The 18,767-nt window shown below is 37.0% G+C and overlaps 1 protein-coding gene across 2 annotated transcripts in view; it reads right to left on the reverse strand.

Annotated features, from left to right (window-relative positions):
• The window catches only part of dtx1 (deltex 1, E3 ubiquitin ligase), a 98,455-nt gene that overhangs the window by 6,972 nt on the left and 72,716 nt on the right, over positions 1–18,767 (reverse strand). Inside the window, exons 3-7 of one of the 2 annotated variants that reach the window (XM_039772246.1) lie at positions 17,057–17,118; positions 16,730–16,891; positions 4,086–4,147; positions 2,798–2,956; positions 2,235–2,396 (exon numbers count right to left, since the gene is read on the reverse strand). In XM_039772246.1, coding sequence (XP_039628180.1) covers positions 2,235–2,396; positions 2,798–2,956; positions 4,086–4,147; positions 16,730–16,891; positions 17,057–17,118 — 607 coding nt within the window. Of the gene's footprint in view, positions 1–2,234; positions 2,397–2,797; positions 2,957–4,085; positions 4,148–16,729; positions 16,895–17,056; positions 17,119–18,767 lie in introns of both variants that reach the window. The other variant, XM_039772245.1, reaches the window with a different exon arrangement.

An 18,767-nucleotide genomic window follows, 5' to 3' on the forward strand; every position in this document is an offset into this window, starting at 1 on the left:
TGTTTTTTTATTGCCCTCTTCAACTTACCTTTTGGGCAGCCATTCAAATTCAGGTTGTAATTGTTCAAGCAGTGTTTTGTTAAAAGGTCACATTTCAAGTCATTGTTTTAAGCTTAAACTATCCCATTAAATATTTAAAAATTCATTTTTGTGTTGATTCTACATTAATTGTTATTCAGTATATATTTACTTTATGATTTATGCAATTATTTTATGACTGCAAGTTTTAATGTTAGATGCAATTAATTTGCTATTAATTCCATACAATTATGTGATTTTTGTTTTTTTAAATCAATTCCCAGCCCTAATTAAGACCAATCATTTGGCAATGACATATTTTGTGAAAGAATTGGTGCATTATCTGAAAAAACTGCCACATTTGAACACATATTCCTCCAGTAAGTATTTTATAGACAGCTCAAGTGTTCTAACAGCATTCTTTTAAAACCACAGCAAATAATTTTGTCAAACGTTTATTAAAAAATTAAGACTGGAAAAATGATGCTTGCATGATATTCGTACCCTTTAAAGTTCCAAAAGCTTAAGCTCCCAAACAAGACACATTTGCCTCTCATTTGGACCTAATTGAATAATTAGTTTCTACCAGTGAGTAATTACAGTAAATGTCACATTTTCTGTAAATAGAATCCCTGTGTGGGGGATATTAGCAAGGCTGTGAACCCATAACAAACATTAAGAATAAAAAGCATACCATTCAAGTAAAAAACAACATGATACAAAATGCTTAAGTCAGGAATGGGATACAAAAAATATCATTCCAGAAACCACTATTGGAAACCAACATCAATGAGTGGAAGGTGTATCACACCACAACACCGCTGTGTAATGAAGACCACTCATCAAAGTAGTGCCCAACCAACATGGACACTGATAAGGAAAGCAACAAAGAAGTCAACCATCAGTTTGAAGGAGCTACAGAAGACAGTTGATGAAATTGGGGTACATATATATGTAGGAATCCACAATATCTAGACTTCTACACAACAATGGCCTTTACTCAGAAATATCCATAAATTAGGTATGTCTGGAGTTCATCATACATGAAAAAGGAGCTAGGATGTGGGAAAAGGTTGCTGTCAGATGATATTACATGGACACTGATAAGGAAAGCAACAAAGAAGTCAACCATCAGTTTGAAGGAGCTACAGAAGACAGTTGATGAAATTGGGGTACATATATATGTAGGAAATCCACAATATCTAGACTTCTACACAACAATGGCCTTTACTCAGAAATATCCATAAATTAGGTATGTCTGGAGTTCATCATACATGAAAAAGGAGCTAGGATGTGGGAAAAGGTTGCTGTCAGATGATATTAAACTAGAACTACTCAGATGAAATTCCAAGTGCCAAATATGGCATAGAGCCAGCTCTGCCCCTGCTTCATGAAACACCATCCCTACAATTAAATAGCATGGCGACAGCAAAATGCTGTGAGTATGCTTTTTATCTATAGGGTCTGGGAGTCTTGTTAAGATTGATTGAAGAAAGAATGGAACTAAATGCAGGGAAATACTGGAAGAGAACGTGTACCTGTATGCTGAGATACTTTGTTTTTTTTTTGTTTTATTTCGCCTTATACAATTTCTCATTTTAGGAATTTGTTAGTTTTCGCATACCCCTTGGGGTCAGAGCGCAAGGTCAGCCATGGTACGGTGCCCCTGGAGCAATTGAAGGTTAAGGGCCTTGCTCAAGGGAGAAGGTTCACCTTCCAGCAAGACAATGATCAAGATTACAACTCCACGTCAACACAGGAGTAGCTCAAAAACAACAAAAGTTAATGTCAACCCCATTAAGAATCTAATCAGTGTGGCCATCCTTGAAAACTGCAATCCAAACGGACTATCCAAACAACATGAAGAATGTACAAACCATCTGCTAGGATGAATGGTGACAAAATTGATGCTGAGCAGAGGGCAATGCCAAGTCAGACTTACCCCAAAAACACTTGATAGTGTGGCAAAAAGAGGCCTCACTAAAGTAAGCAGTGCTTTTCAAATTTTTATTTTTTATTTTAACCAACTATTTACTTTGAATATTTAGGTTGTCAATAAAAATCCTTATGGAGGAATATGTGTTTGAAATCCAGAAAACGGTGATAACTTTCAAGGGGACTAAATACTTTTGCAACCGCAGTATATATGATAACACCAGAAAAGCAGTTACTAGAATTTTACTCATCAGTAAGCATGAGAACTGTGAAAGTCATACCTGGATGCCAGTTGGAATATCATAGACAATTCGAATAGTTTTACATTCAGGATAGCCAGGCAGGCAATGAGGAATTACATGGAACTCCATCTTCCCTGGTGGCTGTGTACCCGTCTTCTCCCCATAGATAGCTTTACAAGTAGGACACTGCAAACTGCCATCCTGCAATTGAAATTGGGCACAAAGTGTTTGAGTACTCAAAAAACAAAAATTACTTTCTGAAATAAAGAAAAGAACGTCAATCAATGCAAATTGATACAAAAAGCTGCAATTCAAGAATAAATATGACAACCAACACTGCATGTGGCCAGGAGCAAACAAAAAAACAAAGACAGGAAAAATGATTCACTTGTTTAAGATTAGATTTTTTTTAAATGCCATCCATTTGTAAAAGGATGCTGAAATATCTGCTCATGTCTGCACCTCAGACACATCTTTTTCTTTAGTACCTTAAAACATGTATGAAATGCCAGTAGCTATCAAACACTATTAAAACTTAAAACAGGTATTATATTACTACAACTGTGATTGGCCTAAATTGACAACCTGCTACTAGTACTAACCTTGTTTCCATTACTGTACATGGCTACCAGGCACAAGAAGTGGAACATATGACCACATTTGCCAAGTTTGCCTACCAACTCGGGTTTCACCCCTTTGTGGCCGAGAACACCATCATAGCCAGATGCTGTTGCTAGTCTTTCCATGCAGATGGTACAGTCCTAAAAAGACAAAAAATGTAACTCAGGTTCTGCATATTTCATGTATTGGAATTTGATATTTATCTACTGCACTGATGACAAAAACATTCAAAATCAAAAGTAGTCGCAGACTGTGCTTGGCATCACTTAAAGGAAGATACCCACACTACGTGGCTCACTGACACCAGTGATTACATTCACCTTTCTGCCCAGTCTCTTACTTGAAATAAGAAGACTGGGGTGGGGTGTTAATCTGTTTTCGATCTTATGTTTGTAAAAATTGATTTATTTGTATGGAATGATGTATGATTTTAATAAAATAAAAAAAAAAAGAATTAAGAAGACTGTTGTACTGAATGAACATGGAACAGAATTTACAAAGTTTAATGAGGTAACCCTTTTACTAAAATAAGGTAAATGTGCACACATTTCCTTTTTGCCATTTTAATGTTACTTTATGGTGAAGGAGTGTGTATAAGCTTAGAAAGAAAGCTTAATTGTACAATACATTACTAACAATGTAAGTAACGCAAATATAAAGATGTTTTTGAAGCAGCTAATTAAGACAGAAAGTGACTGCGGGTAAACAGCAATGGAACGTGTGAAGGAAAACAAGATTATGAGGGAAAGTCAACTGAAGCCCACAATGAGGTAAACAAGCAACACATCGCAATTAGAGGAAATCATACTTATTTTCATGTCTTCAGCAGCAAGCACAAAAAACAAACTCGACCATTTAGCTACTGCTTTTTTTGGTTTCTTTTTGGAGTATTGGCAGAGATGCATGCCCCTTAGCGGTGTACAAAGTGCCAGCAGGAAAATAAATGGTGAAGCAAACAGTACTGCAGGACAAATCATATCCTTCACAAGTCCTGCCAAGGCTTTTCAGATTATTTTCTGACTACTTGGATTATATTAGACATGTTTTTCATTGGCTGCATAGCCTAGTGTGTGTGTATGCATGTTTCAGGTCACTGCTGGATGCAAACACAGACTTGCCAGAGAAGCTATGTAAAGCTTCCTACCCCACATGCATCAGATGGAATTATTTTTCTTCTGGATGGCAAAGAATGCTGTTCCATTGCATGTCTTCACCTCAAGTTGCACCAATTAAATCTTTCATCAGTGACTGCTGTCTGACATACTGTACCTCATCAGGAATAACCTTGACTTTCTCCATGTATCTTCGCACAACATCCTCTGGGTTCTTTCCTGTTTGAAAGAAGAAAAAAAACAAAAAAAAAAACAAAATGGAAATCTTTCTCAATATTCAAGTTCAACTGATTATCTCTTTTGTAGTATTTTTCTAGAAGGCTCAGCAGGGAGATTTGAGCGACTATACTTAATGACAGGTACAATAAAAAGTGTGTGGCACAGTGGCTTACTGCTTGGTTCTACTTTTCTGAAGCTCCTCTAATCTTTCTATAATTTCCAGGTCATTCTTTTCTTTACATTTTGGTTTCCACTCAAATCCTAAGAAATTTAACACTAATTTATTAAATGCCAGTTCGAAATTGGCCCACTAGAAAAGACTGACTGTGGGCACCAGTGTACTCTGTAAAGGACTTGTGTCATATTTATAGGTTACTCCTAGCATGAGATTTTCTGCTTCTAAAACAGACCCCAGCTAACTGCAGTCCTGAATTGGGGTCAGAAATGGATGGATGAATAGGTGGTCTCCAGACAAAAGGAATGCCCTTCAAGTCCTACTATGTTGCAATGAAGTGTTCATTAATTGTTTATTAAGGTCTGAAAGGTAATGCTGATTACATTACTTGCAACCAATGTTCCTTCTTAGTTGTGCGGTCATGCACTAAGGACACTGCTCAGCAACCACTTTTCCATATTCATCGATACAGTTATTGTGTCACGACTCATGTACCTCCACGAGAGACTCCCAGACCCAAACTGAGTAAACTGGGGAGATTAATAGGTGCCGAAAAAAAAAGCAAATAAGAAAGAAGAAAATCAAGATATGAATGACAAAATGTAAATCAGGAACAGAAGACATCAATTATTCTGTAAAGGTTTATTGTTATCACTGTCCATGAATCTCCACAGGGGACCTCCAGACCCGACAGAATAAACTGGCCTTAAACAGAAAGTTCAGGAACATATCACCACATTTCCTCAGCAGTAAAAAAAAAATTTGAGTGAACACTCCCTGTAACTATTAATGACACCTACACTTTACTGATACCTTCTGTTTATCTATAAACACAAAAATGTTCCAAAATGGCAAAATGTCACAGAGAATGTCTGTGACTCCAAACAACTCTATTAAGCAGCAACTCAAAGCATGCTCTGAAGCACATAAGGCACGTAACAGTTTGCAACATAGCTAAATGAAAATATGTAATTGGAGAAAATGAGTGTTTCAGAGATACAGGTAGCAAACAGAACCAGCGTTTCTACAATGAGAAAAATGACAAATTCTTCTTTGGAAGAGTTGATGACGATGCAGTTTTCTGAAGATGATCAAGTGCACTTTGCCTGCTACTTTTTCATCATTTGAAGAGGGATTTCTATTATAAAATAAAATGTAACATTACACTTTTAGCTCACTAGTTACAATACAAATATAAAATATAAAACAGAATTTGTATGCTCCATTGCTAACCTTGTACACATTTTGACAATTTTCTATTACCACTGGTAATTCTTGGCCTGTAAAGACTTGTCAATCAGTAACTACCAGACAGATGGAAAGCTCTTCTATATGCTATGAGAAGATGTGACCAAAACAATATTCATCATCTTATAAGAATGACTTCTGCCCACTCAGAGGAAAAGCTCCATACTACACTGCACAGTGTTGTTAAGTCTCGGATGAAGACGCTTTTCTAAAAAGTTATTTAAATCAAATGGCGAACCTGGGTGCCATGTCCACCAATGATGGGACAGGTTACCCTGGTGACTGGAACAAGCTGTAGTAAACTCCAGGCACCCAAGACAACCACCAGAAGAAATAAAAGTCTAAAACAGTACCTTTGTCATCTAAAAACTCAGGAGTAATTCCATCAGAACTACCAATGGAACATTTTGTGTGTCAACTGGGAGAAATAAAACTCAAATTACAGTGTCTACATCAAGATGAAGATTCCCAGCACTGAAACCAGAAGTAATTAACTCAGGAGGATGGTCCACTATGTTACAACACTTGAAGTACTCTGTCCTCATACAAGTCCTCTATTCCCATCAGAGCTGAGGTACAATGAACCTCGCATCGGATTCAAAGACATTCTGAAGTCCAGTCTTAATAACAATGGATCAGTAACATTTGCTGCGCAGCCTTAGTATGGGGTTGCTTATTTCACCAAGTAGCCCTTCACTTCGATACCAAGTGCCTCTTGAGTTTGGAACATAATTGGCAGTGGAAGGAGAACCCACATGAAACCTCCTGCCCCATTCTCCTCAGGAAATGGTGCAATGGTATAAAACTGCAAGTTCAATTGTCTTTTATACATTTTTAGAACAGAGGGGTATTTCACAGTCATTTTAACAATACTGACTGATGAATGTGACCTTATTTAAAAAATAACACTGAAAAAAAAAATCACATTTGGCATTTAGCCATACTATTTAAATCATAAGAAGTGTGATTTCCTTGATCAGAAAAGGGCCACTTATACCTTTTATCAGTGCATCAAATGCCTAACATTGTGCCAAATAAGTAAAATTAATCATTTACTAAAGATTTAATTGGAGGGCACTGTCTTGTATGTAAATTTCAGGCACCTGTAGTGTGGTCTGTCATAACAACTAAGGGGTGTGACTACATCTCACCAAGATCAAAAGTGATCTCTGAAAAGAAAGATGCCCATGTGTCTGAGTCCAAGTAACAGGTTCTGAATCACTCCACTGCACAAAAGATCTACAAAAGTAAAAAAAAAAAGAACTTCAGACCCACAAGCAATCTATCCAGGGCAAGCTGACCCATGAACTTTGACCCAAGAGCTGAATGGAAGATTCTATAGGAAGTCTCCAACTTCAGGATGACATCAGTGGGTTTTACAGGCATGACTAGCCACATCTAGCCATGCATAAGTAACTAAGTAACAATAAAGACTTTTGTCTCTACCCTCAGGAAAGAATACCAATACACAACTGAAGATGAAGAACAGGACTACTGGAACAATAAACTCTGGAAGATGAGACGAAGGTAGGTGTGACTGCAATGCTAGGCATAATGTTTGGCTAAAAACACATTTTAGGCCCTTTGGCCAGGGTGGGATATGTTTTTGACAAGAGTTTCCAATATTCACATCTACATTCTTCAAAGAAATGACTCCAGTTTCCTACCAAAGTTCTTAATAGGACATATTTTTGTGGTTATTTTTTCCTTTTCTTGTATTCTACAATACATTTGGCATCCATCAACACAGACATGTATTACTTATTCTGCTTGCCTAAAAAAACTTTCTTGTACCCTGGTGTATTATAGAGAAGTCGAAAAATCAATAAAATGAATAATATTGTATATAGCAGAAACAATCTATGAAGTAACATCGTCGAAGAATAATAAGTAAGCATAGATTTAGATTCTAAGTTGGCAATTCATCCAGTCACTTTTATAGTTTTTCCTTGTATCAGGTATCAGTTCAACAATATCTAATTTGTTTTTATACTGAGTACTCATCAAAGGCCACATGTGGCTTTAGTTTACCTGTCATCTGGTATCAATGAACTAAATTGGGTGAAACTTGAAATCCTAGTACAAACCACTGTTGTTGAGAAAGCTTTCAATTATCAAATAAATAACATACCTTTTTGGTTTTTACGTAATTTTCCGGCCCATGTAAAACATACAGGGCTAGTTAATTCAGATTTCCTTCTTTCCATTTTTCTTTATTAACTACCTAAACAACATTGCTCCTCTATCACTGACTATTATTAAATAAAACTCCCAGAAAGGAGAACACCAATTTATGCAACTCTCAACATGACCTCACTTTAGGGGCGGGCATTTGATGACAACACAACACTATGACATCACTTCCTGAAAGAGCACAAGTGCCAGTTGTCTGCATTAGGTACAGGTTTGAGTTACTAAAGGTAACATGCTACTTAAGTTATTCTTTCAGCAAAAATCTAGAAGATATCCTGTTTTGAATTTCTTAACTCATCCATCATTTAAGCACAGGAATAGCTGCTAAATGGAATGAGCCATTCAGTACCCATTCAGGTAACTCAAAGAAGTTTAATAGTGGGAGGCAACTTGCTGTAACAATGTCTTTTGTAAAATTTAATATAGCTGATCAGCATTGGAAGGAGTGTATAGAATGTCATTTAGTCAGCTATATTGTTGAATTAGACCATGGCTAAGGAGACTGACTATAAAACAAGCGGTGAAGCTCTGCTGTAAATTCCCACCACACAGTTAAGAGTCAAGTGCCCAACAGCTCTGAGGCCCCCGTACACTCACCACAAAGTATATGGTTTGCTCCAAGGTTAGAGGGAAGATTCTATACAAATAGAATGGCTATATTATTACAAGGACTGGTAAACAGTGCCATGGACACGGTTAGAAACTTAACATAAAGTCTTGAAAACAGTAACCAAATAGCCCACAATTAGAAGGAGCTGTGAACCTTTGGCATCTATAAAGAAATGATAGATGAAGAATCTTTATAAAATAAGGAATTTTATAAAAATATGGTCTGCAGAACAAAAGCTCCAATTAACACAAAAGCACAGAAGGAGTTACCCTTCTAAAAATAGATAGACCAGTGGCAAACAACTCAAGAGCACAAAAATCCAGAGAAAGGTCAAAAAACAGCATAGGTCAGAAAATGCAAAAAATTCAAAAGACACAATGATAAACTAATTTTGGCAACAAAATTATTTACTGCATTTTAATCACATCTCATGAATTTAAAGATAATATATCATTCAAATTTTTGGTCACAATCAATCAATGAAAATTACTCTCCTGAGAACAGTGAACTTTTAATTTAAAAAATTACATAAACTGACACAAACATTCACAAAAAAAATATTCCAAATATAGACCAGAATTAAATCAGCACCTTAGCCTTACTTTAATATTGTGGTCATTTGTTGAGATATTTGTTTATTTTTTTAATATTACTAATTCTGATCCAAGTGCCTTTTTGTTCAAGCTGCAAAGAGATCTTTTTCCATTGTTAAAATTGTGTCCTCCACCCAATTGAGAAAGCTAACTCACACTCTGAACAAGATATACTCCTTTTACTCACTGACTGCCAATCTCAACAGGGTGTCCTAGAATGGGGTAAGCTAGGACTACTACTGTACAATGGTGACCACTTGAGGTGAGCTAGTACCACAAAGTCTAATGGGCAGAATCCTCCATAACTTAAATGTTGTTCAGATTAAACCCTTCTTTGACTTTAATATTTGGTATTTCCAAACACATTTCCAGCAACAGTTCATACAGTGTAGCAGCTCACTTAAAACTTGTCATACTGTAAATATCAATGAAGCAAATCTCTTTAATTCTGTGTAGCTTTCAAATCATTTTTTGATTTTTATAAAACACTAACGTAACTTCTTTGGTAGAGGCAAGGCTGAAACAGTATCTTTTGATTTGTAATTGTAAACTATTTTTAAATATAGCTAGTTGATATGTAAAAGACTTGCATTCCTTTGTTAATATGTTTAATTAGCTTTAAACAAACCTTCAATGTTAAAAAGCTGGAGGATTAAAGTATGTATAATCAGTCTTTATTTGCCAGCTCAAACTGTAGCGCTAGTGTGTTTTTCTTACACTTAGTGATTCTTACGTGATTTATTTAATCATTTCCAAGAACATCAGGGACAACTGAAGTAAGAAAAGACCGCAGCGCATTTTAAAAAGAGGTCCCTGTGGACACACTACATGCCAGCAGTTTGACGTACAGTAGCCAGCTGCTGGTTCTGTGGATATTTCAAACCATGTAATGGTAAGCATGTTTTTTTCCCTCTGTGGTATTAATGTATTAGCTTCAGGAAAAGAACAAAAAGCAGTTTCACAGGTTTTAATTGCTTTTCCTGTATATGAACTGGTATTTTGGCAACTTATTTATGTTCCTGGTAAGACGAACCAAAAACCAGTTCATCAGCCTGCAAACACATTTACTGTTCTTCCTCTGTTTTTAGAGTAATGGGCCACTGCTGTCATTACATATCAAAGAACAGCTAATCCACATAACAAAATATTCTCAAGGCCAATTAATCAAAGTCACATAAAAAAATTAACACAAATTTACATTATCTTCCATTTTGAAAAATAACCCCCATTACAATTGATATGCGCAATCCTCTGCTGTTCTACTATGAATTCATTGCATCATTATGCTAGAAAAACACTGGGAAAGGTGTTACATTACAGTCAGGGTATGTTCCCTGGCTTGTTTATTTTCCTTTATGCCTTTGTTGTTAGTTTTAAATTATTATTGTTCATGTCTTTATTGTTATTACTTTTTTTAAACTGATCTGTTTATTTATTATTTCCTATTTATATATTTTCCAATGTTCTCTTATTCTTGTGCTTAGTGAGTAGAACCCCAAGAGGCGGTGTCACCCTAATACAATACAATTTATTTTTTGTGTCACCCAAAATCACACAAGAAGTGCCACAATGGGCTTTAACAGGCCCTGCCTCTTGACAGCCCCCAATCCTTGACTCTCTAAGAAGACAAGAAAAAACTCCCAAAAAAAACTTGTCGGGAAAAAATGGAAGAAACCTTGGGAAAGGTAGTTCAAAAAGAGACCCTTTTCCAGATAGGTTGGGCGTGCAGCGGGTGTCAAAAAGAAGGGGGTCAATACAATACAATACACAAAATAGAAAAAATCCTCAATACAGTATAAAAATAAAAATTTTAGAAGTACGGAGTAGAATTTAACAGTAGATGATATCACATAATATGATTTGGATTTGTTTAGAGTCCTGGAGACCTCACTCATCAAGATGCATCCCCCATTTGGCCATTCCACAGCTGAAATAGCGCTAATCTGATGAAAGGACCCCTCTTTCCCAAGATTCCTGTGATCCTCCATCAGGGATGACTTTACCTTAGGTAGGCAAAACAACTTTGCAGATGGGCCGTGGCACCAAGTGCCACATTTGAGTACCGAGAAGAGAAACAGAATAGGTGAGGGTTAGTAACAAATTGTAACTGTCATGTCACTTATGTTTTAGTGCTAATGACTAACAACAGAGATGCAGTCTACACAGTTAATCAGCAGCTCTAGTCAGGATATGCTAAACTGAAGTAGTGAGTCACTAATGTCACTGAAGGACTAGAAAATCAGCCTTTACTTTCTGAAGCCTGGAGCAGATGTCTGTTTATTATAGCAATAACCACTGGGCTACAGATATGTTCAGATTCTGAATCTGTATTAAAAAGTTCTTAAATCATGTTGGTTTTGTGGGCAGGATTTACTAATGTAAGTATATTCTCTTTATAGGTTTGTGAATAGAAATTAAATTATGCTGGATCCCACCACGTTATGGAATTGAAAAAGCTGACGCAATTGCAAAAGAAGCACTTGAATTTGAAAATAGCTATAGCAGCTGACTTGGGTAAAAAGGTAAAATCCACAATTAAGTAGATATGAATTAGGAAATGGCAGTAGGTGTGGGACAAATGCACACTTGAAAGACACTATTATGGGCTATGTACAGTAAATGTGTTCAGGTTAGACACTTTACAGGTATATCCAGAAAGGAAGATTTGATTAGATTTAAAGGCTTAGGTTTGGTCATACTGGTTGAACTGTATTTTGAAAATTAAAAAGCAAAACATGTGTTAACGGAATGTAATAAATATTGTAGTAAATATTCTGCTTAATAACTAAGACCAAGTGATGTTGGTAATAAGGATATTCTTGAAGCAAAGGAGGGAATTGTGAAATCATGTACAGCATTAGTAGAGTTTTTAATTATCACAGGTTTTAAGTGGAATAATCTAAAACTGCCAATTTGGCTTCACACTTCAATTCAGTAGCTGGCAATATTGCACTTTTAAGTTAACCACATTCACCATTGTTATTTCGAAGAAGAAGAAGGGATTCTTAAGGAGTTTATTAATTAACATCTGAAGTAAGTACACATTTTTTGTCTGTTTTGATTTTTGCCTCTGTTCATTTTGATTTTGATATCTGGATTTTATATTAAGATTTGCTGCTGTGGGTTTCCTTGTTAGGCAAACACTTTTTTGCCTTTGCATATTTTGCACTATTTTTGCCATTTTTGTTCTTTTGTTTATATACATATATATTTTTTATAAACATTCTTTGTGTATTTGTTTCTCAAGTCAAAGTTTATTTTTTACAGTTTTCCTTCAATATGACAGACTTTTAGATACATTTTGGGACACTTTTAAAGCATATTCTCCATTAAAAGACACCAAGAAGAGGCCATTCATTTCACCCAAGTCTACTGCGTGCCCATGACCACAGCCTTATAAAATAGAACACCAGCTTTCAAGTACCATTGAATGTTTGTCTTCAGTATTTTTCAGAACACAATATATACTTTTAACAAAGCCTTGTGCTGCGATTAACACTGGACAAACTTTTAGGTATTAAACCAATTGTATGTCCCTTCTAAAACACTCAATCTTAGATACAGTTTCCCATAATTTATTTCCTATGTTGACAAAAGCTATAAATAATGATGGATTGGTAGGTTGTAACCGATTCATTACCAAGATTCTAGGACTCCCTGAGGTACTTCAGATAAATTCCTCTCTTTGAGTAAACATTGGCAGATTTCACCCCCCACCAGCACGGATAAGCTGCAGTCTGGCAGAAATTTTGATGCCATGTTTATCATCAGGCAGTTTATTGATCGCAGCTTTACCCAACTGCCACTCTCCAGAGGGTATTTTGACTATTTTGTCATTTAAAAATCTTTAGTATACACAAAATGAAAACTATTGTAAGCTTCTGGAATATTTATAGAGTCTTTAGAATGAATCAACAGTGTTCAAATTACACTAGTCACTTTCACATTTTAGTAATTGGCCAGACTGATTTTAAAATGAAGGGCTTCTCCCATGTTTGAGAACAGTATTTAAAATATGCAATCACCTATGAGACTAGTATTTAAAATATATAATCACATACATTCAAAATTTGATAAGCATTCTTCTGGCCATGGAAAACTCTTTCAGCCAAAAATGTAATCAGTAATTAATCAGTCATACATTGACAGCTTCTTTTCCAACAGTTCTTTCAAAAACCTTATTTTTTGTAAAAACAGCCCAGCAACCTATATATCTGAAATGGTTAGATAACTTTCATGTCGGATCACATTTGAGCTTTTTTGAAATCAAATTTTATTTGGGAACAAGATCTATCTACAGAACAGAGCCATACTTATTTTTCTGTCAATGTGCTTTCACAAGGTTTCAGAGAAAACACCTTTAAAAAAACACATTATGTTTCTTCTCAAACATGAATCACACATTTTTAAAGACGAAAATTATATGCAGATGGAAGAGCATACCAAGGAAGAGTGGTACTATGGCTTCCCACAGCCAGAAGGCTGGCATGGAAGGACATTATAATGGATGCAGAGACATTCTGTCCAGCTTGTATGGTATTCCCTGACTGGCTAGGAAGCCGTATCAAAGTAGATTCAATGGGAGGGGGATTGAGAGGTGTTCCTAGCTGGGTCCTGCTCCCTGACTCAATTGGGAGGATGATGCTCACCTTAGGTGAAGGCAATGAAGGTAAAGTGTTTCTGCCGGTCTAAATGCATTTTGTTAAAGCAGACTCATTTCGACTTTGTGCCTGGCCCAGCTCTGTCTGGTGTTTAGGGTCTGCACTGCACTGACAAAATGAGAAACATCTGACTTTAATTAAAATTAGTTCATTCAAAGAAAAACAAAGCCTTCATCAAAGAAATAAATATTTTTAACAAAATACACATATATATCTATATACATACATTCATATATACACATATATGTGTGTGTATGTGTGTATATCTCTCTATTATAAAAAAAAATCTTGGGAGGGAAACAAGACGTGATCCTCTCAGAAGACAATTTGATGTCCCACGAGAGACAATTTAGCGTCACACGCGACAATGCAGTGAGACAAAAGGACAGCTGCTGTACAGGCTTTTAAATGATCGATGCGCAGCGTGACAAGCAGAACACTCACCTCGGCAGCAGCAGCACAAAGCCAGCAGCTGATCTGTCCGCATCTCCTTAGCGAGCATTCTGCTCCCCACATTCACAACACAAGTGGGAGACACGCGAAGTGGCAGGAGCGTAGTGCATCTCGGGGGGGTTGAGCAAAGCCATCGAGACGTGATCATCTCAGAGAGACACTTTGACGTCATGCGAGACTAGACATTACAACCTTAGGAAGCAAAACCCGTGAGATCGTGACTTTGGCACGTCATGCCCTACTTACAATTTAAAACAAGTCCATGGACATCTAACCTAGCAGTTGTTGGAATGCTCGTGGCAGACACACTTCATGTGCTTCCAGCTCTTAAAACAACAACGACAAGCAAAAGACGCAGCTTGCCAGCAGCAGCAAGCCAGCAGATGATTCAACTGCATCTCCTTAGCGTGCGTTCAGCCTACCCCTTCACAATGCCAGGGGCAGAGACGCAAAGTGACAAAAGCACAGCTGCTGTACAGGCTTTCAAATGATCAATGCGCAGCACGACAAGCAGAGAACGCAGCTAGGCAGCAGCAGCAGCAAGCCGGCAGATGATCTGACCACATCTCCTCTTCACGCAGCGTTTTATATCCCACGAGTAAGATTTCAACCATGCCCGGGGCCGGAAATAAAGGACAAGTTTTGTTTTTACAAATGTTTTAAAGTTAAACTGAAAATAATGCATATGTAACAATTCTCATGAAAATAATCTCTTTAAATTGTATATCCGGTAAACCAAACCAGGGGATTGGCGAGCAAAGTGAGCGTGTATATATATAAAATCACGCATACATCATAATATAAACCAAATGACATTAATGTTGTAACGGCCGACCCCTTACCCAGCCGGCAGCTACACTTCCAAGATTTGAGGCCTGGACAAATTACTGAGATGAATCTTATAAATCAAGCCGTACCTCTAACAAATAAAATTTTCCCCACAATCGACGGTTTAAACATAAGCGCACAAAAGCAGATATGTAAAAATAAGTGAATAAATATATTAAATGAACACATCAAAACACTACTGCACATTCCCCATGAAAAATATATATGTAGATATGTATATCCCTCCACCAAACTAACAACGTGACAACACCATATATACAATATCAAAACCCTCCCTTGTCCCAGACACATATAACAAACACAAAACACAAATAACGATGAATGAATATGGAAAATGCCAATGATAGTGAACTTGAATCCAAGTATACAACTGTCCTGAATACGGATGACTGGCCAACAGATAAGTGATGCGTCTGAATTTCCCAGAAAAAATGGAGCCACATCACCGTGAAGCCTCAGCGTGTGGTGGATACTGTAGTCCAACCCCAGGGTCTCTGGCGATGATTGAATTGATGTAAGTCCAGCAGAATGAAAAACAAACAGGATCCCAAAGTGCAATGTGGAAAAATAGCAGGTGCTGGTGGTTTGTTGTAGTGAAATGTAATATCCATCTTTCTTCTTCCTTTTCTCTGTTCCCTCCTGATTGTTTATATAGTAATGAGCCGGCTGTAATTGACTGATTGTAAACAGGTGCTTTCCATCTTGGGATTGCGGTCTCTCTCCATCATCCACACCCCCTGTATTTACGGGGAAGACATTCACTAACGCATATATTATAAACAGCAAACGGGACGATGGAAACAAAATGCACTCAGTACAAACATTGAAAACACTATTACTATGTAGCCCCGCTACAATGTTAGTGACAATTTGAAAAATGATGGCAAATGTTCCAAGTATCGAAAAGTGTTTTGTTCATTAATGACAGAGACAGTGCAGATAAAGTTAAACTACAGTGCGTGGGTTTATGCAGCAAGCAGTATCTGGTGTATACAATGTTTATGAAACAGCCACAGGCAAACCTTTTCCTAGAATAAGTCCTTAAACTTCCTGTCCATACTCTGTAAAAACTCTTAAAAATCTGATAAGTGATGGAATTCAGCAGTGCATTATAAAAACAACAAAATTTTCAAGGCCACTTATAACTTCAGCCATGAGGCTATGCAAAAATAAAGACCAGCTCAGCAAGGCCTGAAAAGGATTCAAAGCATAACTTAATGCAAGTGTTCATTCTCCTTTTATTTTACCTTATAATTTCCTTTCTTCTATTATTTTTGTTGTTCAATTGTAACACACAAGGGCAACTGAAAGTTTGCATGTTCTCCCCGTGTCTGCGTGGGTTTCCTCCGGGCGCTCCGGTTTCCTCCCACTATCCAAAGACATGCAGGTTAGGTGGATTGGCGATTCTAAATTGGCCCTAGTGTGTGTTTGTTGGCTGGGAATGGCTCCAGCAGACCCCGTGACCCTGTGTTCGGATTCAGCGGGTTAGAAAATGGATGGATGGATAGTTTGAAATATGCTGCAACATACTCCTGTACTGACAACTGCAAGCTCAAAATGTAACACGTTTCTTATATCTGTTCTCCGATAACTTGTTCAATATATCGGATCGGACTGTATTCATTGACAAAACTGTGAGAATTTTATTTTACTCTTCACAGCTAACAATAAACTTGAAACTGAACTTATCTGTGGGATAAGTCATATTGTATTGCAACAGGTAATGCTATTTTGCCTAGTACTAAAACCTACTCCACTTTACTCCATTTGTATCTCATTTGTCCTATGCATATGACTCACCTTTCCTTAACTGCTTCTTTTTCATTTTGCGACGAATACCATTGACCCCAGGCACAGGCTTCAAGTCACTCTTATTGACAGGTGGAGGGTGCAGAATAGGTTTAGGGGCACGAGTCAGACACACTGGGAGGCCAGCAGCACACATCAGTATGCCAGTCATCCCTGCTTAAAAGAGGAAAAGAAAGACTGGTTAGGAGATGATAAAGAGGGCCTTATCTTTAGCACCTGTAGATGTCAGCACATGAGATTAGAAAGCACTCTGGATAACTCAAATAATTATACCTGGATATTAAACAGAAAAGTAACAGCACTGGACACAGCTCCTACCTGCCAAAGCTGGGTGAACCGGTCCTGATCCAGTTAAATTTTTCACTGGAAGTGCAGGTACCCTGAAAGGGAGCAAAAGAACACAGTATAACTAAATGTTTATCCATTTGTCTTTCTCTTATAAATTTTGCTATATATTAAATATATATTTAGATTTTTCTTCTTTTCACATAAAATCAGTCTTACTAGATCCAAGTCAAGAAAAACTCCAAGATAAAGTGTCAGATCAAGAAAAAAAAGTGGTTACCATATGTCTAAGAAACTTTTCATAATATTTAAGTATTTAAATTGTGATTCACATTTAAATCCAACTGCCCTATTCATTAACACACTGAAAAACTGTGGGGTCCATTCTGAAAGTACATTAATTGTGGGAGGAACCAAGGGAATACAATACCTCTAGTCTCAAACCTATGGTAAATGGACAAGTTGACCAAAAAGTTTAAATGTCACTTGCAAGCATAAAATTTTGCCATGGCCCATGTAAAGTAGGTTACTACAGAGCTCCATTAGCACCTAAAGTTTAGATGCATGGTTTAATAATTACCCCCAAGGAGTATGCAAAACCTTATAAATTGCTAAAACAAGAAATAATATTAGGTGAAATAGAGAACAAAAATTATATCCAGTTTTGTTGCTCCCAATATTGAGGGGTAAAGCTCAGCTGCTCATACCTAGTTATGAATAAGAGGACTGATACACAATGGAACGAGACCACAGCCTGACACTGCCAAGTATGGGCTGAGACCTTCAGCACTCACCACCCAGTGGCTCTGCCAGTTCCCACTCAAAAGTAAACAGCCCTTAAACTACTGCCATCTAAGGTCTGCAGCCACATCCGTATCAACACATAATAATGAAAAAAATCTATGAAAGGCAACCAAGCATACTTCCTAATATAAGATGAAAAAACAATACCTAATACAATACCTAATAAAAGCGGACACAGTGATTGAAGCCCTCCTCACTTCACAACGTATCCCTTTTGGTCAGTGGACAGTACAAATATCAAGGATACAAATTTGCTGCAATCAGCAAGGATGAAAGCTGAAGGCAAGACTGCAGGACTAAAGTGAATGTGTTCAGTGTTGCTGGGTAAGCTAAACTTGGAGGTATTTGTTTTCCACTTAATCCTCTGCTGCTGCGTTTTCAGGCTCAGACTGTCAAATACAGCAAGCACCTTGACCAGTGAGCTCTTTTAACATGCCATTCAAGTTGGAAAAAAAAAATTAAATTATATTACCAGCCAACGTCAGCAAATATTCCCTTTTCAAAAGAAGGTTATGCCACAGCATCTCCATCAGATATTCAGAACTACCCTTGTCAACAAGAAGAGAACACAAGACTGACAGCCCATTTGGGGAGGTAAATCAATGCAAATGTTACAGGTATTCTTTAGCACAAGAAGAGAGCTTGAAGGGAAACACCAACTCTTCATAAATTAGCCCACACAATATTAAAGTAGATTTATTATCAGCTACTGTTGGTGATTACTAGTATTAAAAAATAATCTTAATTTGTAAATTCTCCTAATGCAAGTGCACACTTTGAATCACAATAAATCAAAAGTTGAAGTAACTTTATAAAAAGACTCAGTGTGAAACCTGCTTTATGGACAATGTGTCAATCTGAACAAGGTGTTCTTGAGCAATTCCCAAACCTAAAATAACACCAAAAGTATCAAAATATTCAAAAGACAGTTTCATTTTGC

Source organism: Polypterus senegalus, chromosome 12 (genome assembly GCF_016835505.1).
Source record: "Polypterus senegalus isolate Bchr_013 chromosome 12, ASM1683550v1, whole genome shotgun sequence".
Classification (NCBI taxonomy): domain Eukaryota; kingdom Metazoa; phylum Chordata; class Cladistia; order Polypteriformes; family Polypteridae; genus Polypterus; species Polypterus senegalus.